Consider the following 8,797-nt stretch of genomic DNA (forward strand, 5'->3'; position numbering starts at 1 on the left):
GAGTCCGGCTGAAGCCAGCTAATGCCCAGCACAGACAAAGGAGCATTCAGCGAGCCGGGCTTCCGTGTCCCTGCCCTGGGCTACCCCTGTGGTAGCCAGCCCCTTGCTCCCCGTGGCGCTGCCAGGGTCCCAGGCGCCCCGGTCACCCCTCTGCCTGGGGCGGGCAGCTCCAGGGAGGTGCCACAGTGCTGACCCTGCTCCTCTCTGTTACGGCTGTCGCAGGGTCCTGTTCTGGGAGATGACGAAAACGCCATTCGAGGGAGTCAGCATTTAAAATGGGTCGTTAGAAAGAAACGTCACAGGTGTCTTTGCTAAAGATAGCCTGGTGCTGAGTAAAACGGTGCCTCCAAAACCTTCATTTCACAACATGCTTGCTCAGCACAGCACCCCCAGCCCCAAAGGCCCCTCGGTGCCAGGCAGCTCCTGGGCTCGCCGCTGGTCCCCCGTGACTGCCCTCGGGGAGCAGGAGCAGGGTGGGAGTACGCCTCCCCCCCCTTGGCTGCTCCTTACAGACGAAGCATCTCCTAGAGCACGGGTTGGGCTGGGGGTGGCTTTAGGAGCTGGAGTGGCACAGTGCCAGGGCACTCAGGCTGAGCAGCAGAGCGGGTCGGGTGGAGGGGCACAGCAGCGAGCTCCGTGTGTCTGCGGGCGAAGCCAGGGGATGGGCAGTGGGTAACACCGGGCTGTGGAGCCGTGTGTCTGCCCACCGCGGTCCCATCGCCCCTCTCTCTCTCTCTCACCTTCACCCACACGCTCACACCATTCTCGCACTGCTGATGCAGGGGAAAGAGAGACCGATGCTTTCTGCTTGGACTGGGCACCGTAAACTGTTTTTCTTCAACAGGAGGAAAAAAACACCTCCTGCCAACCGTCACAGGTTCTCCCCCGTCTTCTCTCTTCCTCTCTCAGGTGATCCCATGGGCTGTGTGATACAGAGGGCATGAAGGGCCACTACAGAGCAGTGCCCCAGGGACAGCGAGGCACCCAGGGCTGCACCAGGCTCCCACACACCCACCCCCCTCCTCGCGGGGCTGAAGAGCCCTGTGTGATAAGGGACAGGAGCTGCCACCACAGCAGCCGGCTGCTGCAGCGAGGCTTACCACTTGCTCTCTTTCATCCTCCACCCTCCCCAGCCAGCGGAGGAGAACTAGAGAGCAAGCAAGGACCCCTCCACAGTGAAGACATGGCCGTTGTGAGTCACCCCCCTTCCCTCACCCCCCTGGAAAAGCCCCAGCCCAGCCCTCGGGGGGTGCGCTGCCGAGGGGCTTGGGTGTCTGACACCTGTCACGAAGGGCTGATTAAGTCCGAAAGAGTCAGAGCCAGTGGGTTGCTGGAAAGTGTGAGCCACAAGTGGGGGTTCTCTGAGGCAGAAGGGGCAGGACGAGGCACATGGATGGAAATGTGTTGCCCTACGCAAAGCTCAGCAGCTACATGGGGGCTAGGACGAGCCCTCTCAACACACAAGCTCAGGGTGTGGGGGGTCCCCAGTGCTGCTGGAGCAGGAGGGTCCCTTCCTCACACCCCTCGCAGTGCCACAGAGCACAGCCCCTCTTCTCAGTGCCGGCTGCTTCTCCCAGGTGCTCCTCTCTGCCCCCTCCGACCCCCTGAGCTTTGTCCCATATTGCCCCCGCACTCCGGACTGATGGGGCACATGTGCCCTGGCTGGAGCTCACCACAGACCCTTTCCTCGTGCTGTGAAGTGACCTATAAGAAAAAGCTGAGAAATCAGCACATTTGAAGGATTAAAGGGGGTGGGGAGGGGGGTGGGAGTGTGTGTGAGAAACAACAACAACAACAAAAACATCAAAAAGAAAGAACAGCAGAAAAAAGACCAGCATATTCTCAAAAGCCCTGAAACAATTAGAAAGAAGCTGTAAGAGACAGAAAGATCAAACCAAAAAAGGTAAGAGATGAAAGAAAAACATGAAGGGCACTTGCTGGGAAGTGTCTTCTACACTTTTTCCACTGTCTATGTAGAAGCGAAACTTGTAAGAAAAACAACAGCAACCCAAAGAATTTCCACTAAAAGATGCTTAGAGCAGTGTCTCTGGTCCCTCCCTCCTCTCTCTCTGGCTTCAGCTCTGCCTTCACATGCCTCAGACTTAGACTGGTTTCTTGGTCGTGACGCATCTTCTTAGTGATACGAGGAAATTGGCTGCCCACCTGCAATATAAGGGCATCGAGGGAAATACATTGATCAGAAGGAGAGGCAGAATGAGAGCAAGCACACCCAGCTGACCCCCGCTTGCTTCAGCCACCCACTCCAACACCTTCTTTGCCCATGCCTCATTTTTGCTGAGCTCCTAAAGCCTCGGACCTGATCAAGCCCAGACCTGAGTGGGAAGACACAGCCCCTAGCTTCACCTGGATGCCACCATGAGGCCGATGTCCCTGGTGCCGCTCCTCACCATCACTCTGCTGGTGTTCAGTGGTAAGAGGGGCTGAATGTGTCAGGGAGGGCTGAGCCGGGGTGTTACTCAGTCCCTGGCAGGTCTGGAAGGGAGAATTTGTGCCCTTCTAACCCCACTGAAGATGGTCAGCTGTTGCCCTTTGTTCCATGAGTCCCTCTGCTCAACCCTCCATCTCATTGCAGCTGGCCACGTCCTGCCGGCAGTGGCAGAGGGGGAAGGCAGGGAGCAGAAAGTGTGGGCAACAGCGGGGAGCCCGGCCGTGCTGCCCTGCCACCGGAGCCCCGGGAAGGTGGGGAAGAGCTGGAAGCAGCTGCCCAGCAAGACATCTGTGCTGTGGAAGCGGCATGGGGGAAGGTATGCCAGCACCAAGACAGATCTGTGTCCTTGTGGGGGAGGACTGGGGAGGGTGGGAGGCACTTTGAGCCCCCTTTCTCCTTCCCCACATTCCCTCCATCCTGCCCCTGATCTCTCCCTCGCCACTGGCACGAGCCGCTCACGTGTCCCACTCCCAGTGCCCACCAGGAGCCACACATGGTGCTGGAGGTGGGCTACTCGGGCCTCTGCAAGACAGCGCTGCCCATGAGACCCCGGGTGTCACTCCAGGACTCTGCCTTACGCAACGGCAACTTCTCCCTGCGAATCGACCCGGTCCGGAGTGAGGATGCTGGGCTGTACGAGGCACAGGTGGTGTACGGCGTGGAGGTCCGCAGCTGCCGTGTGGAGCTGGGGGTGGTGACAGGTAGGAGAAGATGGAAATCCTGGAGAAGGTTGATTTGAGGTTGTAAGGGTGGGATGGGGTGGGACTGCCGTGTTTGCCAGTTAGGGTACAGGCGGCAGCCTCCCAAAAGCACGCAGCCCCTGCCACCTGCTCCCGGCTGCCTGAGGGACAGAGCTAGGACGGAAGGGCACAAGGCGGTGGGCTGGTAGTCCCGCTGTGACCTTGGCTTCCCCAACACTTCCTATTTCTTGCAGTAACCCTCAGCCCACCGAGCCCTGTGGTAGAAAATGAGCCGCTCGTGTTGAGCTGCAACTCCAGCCACCGGGCCAGCCTTGTGGAGACGCGCTGGTTCCACAACGGGCGCCTGGTCATCACCTCCGCGACCTTCTGCTCCTTGCACGGGGCCCTTTCCATCCTCCAGCCAGCCATCAGTGATGCGGGCTCCTGGGGCTGCCAGCTCAGATACTCCGACAACGAGATCATTTCAGCCACGTACAACCTGCAAATTCTAGGTGAGCTCAGCCTCTGCCTTGCTGCTCCTGCATCCCCAGGTTTCTCCCTTTGATGTGACTGACCATCCCCAGTGGCTCTGGCTTCCCAGCTCCCAGCCTTTCCTCGCTTCCCAGGCCAGTCCCCCCCCGCCCCCTGCAGAGCTCCCTCCAGCCCCCACCCCACATTGTCCTCTCTCTCTGGCTCAGGTTTTGATGGCCCAGCCAACCCTGTGGTCTACGCTGCAAGTGGCTCTGCAGCTGAGCTACCATGCACCCTGAGCTACCTTCCCAGTGCTTTTGGGAGCAGCACGGTGACAGCCCACTGGAGCCGCCTCACAGGAGGACACTTGCAAGGCTGGGGCATCCCCCAGAATTTGAGCAGCAGAAACTTCCCCCTCCACCTCCCAGCGGTGGGGCCAGCTGACGCAGGGCAGTACCGCTGTGCTGTCTCTGCTGGCAGCAAGACAACCAGCAGGGACATGACCTTGGCGGTGATTACAGGTGAGAGGAGAGATGGGGGGTGCGTAACCCATTGGGGTCCCCCACTGCTGGCAGGTAAACCTCCCTGCATGCCAGTGCAGCGAGTCTGGGTCGCTCCTGCTCACAGGTTCCCACCCCAGGGCAGGAAGCGAGGTCTCTGTTCAGGGCATTGCACTGCACCCAACTGCTGAAAGCAGGGCTTTTCCTGGGTAACTTGATTATTCTCCTTAAGACTGAGGAAGACAAAGAAAATAAATCAGAGGAAGTAACAAAGGAGGGGTGTAATAGAAGAAGGAGAGATAAGGAAGAGCTGTAGACCTGCCTGTAGTCTCCCTGAGAGTATTTTTTTTTCTTTTGCTGCAGTCACTCCGAGCATCCAAGGACCGGTTTCTGAGGGATGTCACTTGCTGCTCATCTGCAGCCTCACACACCCCCGGGGCCATGAACGTTTCCAGTGGAAGCATCTCGACGCAGCCCCTGCTAACAGCAAGCTGGCTGTGGCCACTTCCCAGCACCAGCAAGGCCACGCACCCCATATGGGCCCTACCCTGGAAATACTCCGGGTGTCACAGGCGGATATGGGCATGTGGGAATGCAGTGTACATGGCCCAGAAGGCAGGCTGGGAGCAGTGGAGTATGGGCTGCAGGTCACAGGTACTCTGTCCCCCATGGATCTGTAACCGACCCCTTCTTCTTGCCCTACTTGGTTCCCTGGTGCCCTTTCCTCTCTCAGCATCAGCCTGTCCCTCTCCCCTTTGACCACTTGGATCCCATCTTGCTGTCTGTCACCCTCTCTGAGCTCTCCAGCAGTTCCTCCTGCTGCTCCTTCCACTTCCTTGCACCCTTTTCCAGGTTACCTGTCTTTGTGCAGTCCCAGCCTTGCCCCAGTGCACAATCAGCCTTCCCCTCCTTCCTAACTGCGGTTCCCCCTCCCAGGTGCCCAGGTCTCCAGCCCTCCCACCATCTTCAGCGGGCAGGTTACTTTTGGGCTCACACTCACCCTCTTCCTCCTGCTTGCGGCCTGTATTATGGCCCTGGCCCTACAAAAAAGGGTAAGTGTCCATCACCCCATTTCTGTTAGTTTCCCCCTACATCAGCCCTTGTTCACCCTTCCCTTGGGTACCCTAGGGACAGTGAGCTGTCCCAGGGACACAGCAGCCAGAGGGAGAACAGGGCCCAGGTGGCTGGCTGAAGGTGTCATGGACTTGCAGTGAAAGCTGCAAACTGGGCATCAGCAGGCACTCGACTGGGGGCAGCTCAGAGCTTTCAGGGGAGGGGTAAAACCCCCTGGGAGACCATCACATCCCAGCCTTGAAAAGCCTCTTGTTTACTCTCCCAGAGATCAAGCCATGCTGTAATATTGGAGGGTTAATTTCCAGGCTTTTGTAAGTGTCCTTTCTCTTATTCCTTATCTGAATGCTTTGATGTAAGAGTCTCCTGTTTCATACAAATGCCTGCTGGTCCCCAGACGCTGATCTTGCTGATCTCAATGCGGGTCTGCTGTGGCTGGTTCAGCCCTCGCACCTCAGCTGTCTGCTTCTGGCAACTTGCTGCCCTGCGTTTGCTCAGCTTCTTGCAGTAGCTCATCTTCTGAAAAACTCTGCCTTGCCTTCATCATCCCAGAGAGCAGGCCAGGAGTGACCCCTCGGTAGCACGCCACTGGGGAAAACCGTGCAACCAAGCCAGACCATTTCTCTGCAGTTTTCACACTGCTTCTCTGCCATTTAATTACAGGGCAAATCCTTCCTTCAGGGCTTCCCTTTGCTGACAAGGGACGCCCTTCATGAATAGCAGTGATGTAGTTGTTTAAGGACACTCCATAGCTTGTTGGAAAGGGCCCACGGTGAAAATCCCCTTCCAGTGCAGAAGGGGCCAGGGGCTCAGAGCAATCTCAGGTTGGGAGAGCTGACCCTGGTGAAAGAGCTGGGTGCTTTGAACCTGCCTTGAGCTGAAGACAAGGGATGTGACAGCACTGATGTGAATTCTGAGCAAATCCTGGTGGCTGGAGACTGAAGGTGGGCAGCATCAAAACAGAAGCAAGACAAGCACTTTAAAAAAACCACTGCGGGTAGCACTAGAGCGACTCATGGCTGGTTCTTCGTCACGGGTCCTTAATCAACACTGATGGTAAAGGATAATCTGATGCAGAAATCTGCAGTTTCTAGATGACTCTCTCAGTCTGAGCCAGCCCAGGACAAGACGCTCAGCACCACCTTTCTGGCCAAAGCCCTCGGGCAGGAATCCCTGGACCAGTGTAACTGTAAAGCCTTGGCTAGCAGGAAAGAGGACACCTGGGTGTCCAGCTGACAGCTGAAGCAGCTCTAACTCAGCCAGGTTATTTACCACCCCAAAGCATTTGCATGTGCTTCGCCAAGCAAGCCAGCCTCCTCTGTGGCAGCCCAGGGCCTCCCTCCACGTGTGGTCCTCGAGCTCTGCTCTGCACAGCCTCCCCAGGGGGCTCATCCTCTGGGAGTGCAGGTGAGGTGCTGAGCAAGGATGTCAGCTCTTCTCTTGCTCTCTCCCTCTCTCTGCTGGCATCCTAGGAGATTACATTGCTTTTGCGCCGATCGAACACGGGCTGCTCACCGGTACCCCTTGATGCCTGCACATCAGGAATTTCTGCCCCAGTGCCCTGAGCCTACCGATGTGCAGTCGGTACTTCACTCCCCCTGTCATTCAGCTTACTGCTCCGTTCTCCTCAGATATCTGGGTGCTGGGTGACATTTTCATCCTCTTTTTTCCAAGTAAGGCTCCTCAGCCTTATCAGCTACACAACTCATTAGCACTTTCACACTCCCTGTGCCATTAACGACTGGTCCCACAACTGATCTTTGAAGGCCTGACAGAAACCTGCCAGCAGAATCCCAGTCCCTTCCTCCTAGCTAAGATCACCTACCATGCCATTCCACTCATCCCGTCTTGCTGTATTGATTGTCTGTGTGTCACCGTATGCTTTACCGTTATCAGGAGCCCTGAGATCTGCATCTTCTCTATTGTCTAGAAAGTCACTTGTTAAAGCCAGATGGGAAAGTGGTTCTGTCTTTAATCTGTTCTTATCTCATTTTGGATGAAACCTCATGCCTTTAATTATTCTCTCCGAAAAGGTGTTGTAAAATCTGGCATACCATTGAACCTGGCAATGCCCTGGCCATTGCCATGTTGCTCTTTGCTCTCTCTTAAACGTGTCCTGTCTTTATTATTCCTTATGGCCATGACACCACAGAGGACAGTGTTGAGCCAGCCTTCCTGAGAAGAAAGGGCATGTCTCAGAGAGTGGGGCTGGGGCTGCTCACTGGCTCTGGCAGGGAATGGGAGCCTTGCGGTTGCAAGCAGTAGGGCCACGTTTTCCATGGCAGGCAGAAGCCTGGACCTGTGCCTGTCAGTCTACCTTCCATGCCTGATATTGCCCTTTTCTTCCCTTTCAGAAGCGGTCTCCTGCCTTCCCAGCACTGGAAGGGATGGTTGCAGTCATGGTGCCAAGGAAGAAGGAGGTGGAGGAAAACCAGAAAGAGAAGATCCAGCAAACCGAGTGCTGATGGGAGCAGGGACAGCGGGCTTATCTGCTTGGGAGGATGAAACTCTGCGTGCCATGCTGCAGAGAGATGGGCACCATGCAGACCTCTCAGGACGGTCTAGGGATGGCACAAACCGTGAGGCTGTGGGAGCTCTGTACCTGCAGAGGGGCTGGAAGCTGCGTACCAGGGCAAGCCGAGACTCACCGCTGCACCAAGGTGGCAGGCAGCGCAGGCGCTTCGGAGCTGTTGGGAGTATTTGAGCCAGTAGCTATTGCCTGCTTCAGTGCCACTTCTCCTGCCCATCCTCTGCACCTCCTTCAGCCTCTCTCACAGCCTCGCACCAGTGGGATGCTCAGATGCGGGCAATGGCTTGAGCCCACCTACCTGCAGCCTGATGGCATTTTCTCCCCCCTGCCCGCTCTCCTCACCCTCTCCCCACATCACCCTGCTCCTGCACCCACCCAGTGGCAGAGGGGACACCACAGAGGACTGCACGTTGCACATTTTGAGCATTTTATTTTATCAGAAATTTGTTTTAGAACCCAAAATAAATCTGTCTAACAAAACAACCCGCTAGCCCCGGCGTGTGCTTGTGGAGGACGGTGCCTGTTGACGGTGCCAGTGCACCTCTGCCTGCGTGGGGCAGGTTCTAAGGATTTTGCTCCCTGCTCTTTCTCTTTCATTTCTGTTCTACTGAAGCTGCCTGTTCATTTCTGCCATTTTCACAGTGGGGTAGAGGAAATCAAATGCCACTAGAGAAGAAAGAATCACAGGTTCAGTCTCCTTTTTGCTGTACTTCAGAGGCTTCCCCCCCCCTTCCCCCGTCTGGCTGTCCCTGTTCACTCACTCATTTATTCCTTCAGTCCTCACATTTTCCTGATAGGCCTTCAATTGATGTTAGGGCTCTCTGTCGCTCTCCTCCTGGTAAGGACATACTTAGTAATGTAAGCGCGAGTCCGCCAGGTCCCATCTCTCAAGACCTTCAATGTTTTTAGGTTTCATGTAGTCAGAGAATGCTCTTCCCCTCCTCTCTGAGCAGCCATGGAGGACAGCAGTGCTGCTCTGGAACTGTCACTCCATGCCACCCAGAAGAAAACCTCACTAGTAAGGAGAGTCACACGTGCGGTTTCTCCCACCTGAGTCCCCAGGCTGCAGCTGCTCGAGGAGGCAGCGGTACAAAAT

General features: G+C 56.3%; 1 protein-coding gene across 2 annotated transcripts; it reads left to right on the forward strand.

Annotated features, from left to right (window-relative positions):
- The first annotated feature begins 2,068 nt into the window (after window positions 1-2,068).
- On the forward strand, window positions 2,069-8,367 carry LAG3 (lymphocyte activating 3). Of its 2 annotated transcripts, XM_056342039.1 has the most exons (8): window positions 2,071-2,431; window positions 2,594-2,765; window positions 2,924-3,150; window positions 3,384-3,641; window positions 3,828-4,121; window positions 4,464-4,754; window positions 5,037-5,152; window positions 7,526-8,360. In XM_056342039.1, the coding sequence occupies exons 1-8, from the start codon at window positions 2,377-2,379 to the stop codon at window positions 7,634-7,636; spliced, it is 1,524 nt and encodes a 507-aa protein (XP_056198014.1). In that variant the 5' UTR covers window positions 2,071-2,376; the 3' UTR covers window positions 7,637-8,360. The 2 variants fall into 2 exon arrangements, with proteins under 2 accessions (XP_056198015.1, XP_056198014.1); XM_056342040.1 differs by lacking the exon at window positions 3,828-4,121 and having other exon boundaries at window positions 2,069-2,431; window positions 7,526-8,367.
- The last annotated feature ends 430 nt before the right edge of the window (window positions 8,368-8,797 follow it).

This window comes from Falco biarmicus, chromosome 5, assembly GCF_023638135.1.
Source record: "Falco biarmicus isolate bFalBia1 chromosome 5, bFalBia1.pri, whole genome shotgun sequence".
Taxonomy (NCBI): Eukaryota; Metazoa; Chordata; class Aves; order Falconiformes; family Falconidae; genus Falco; species Falco biarmicus.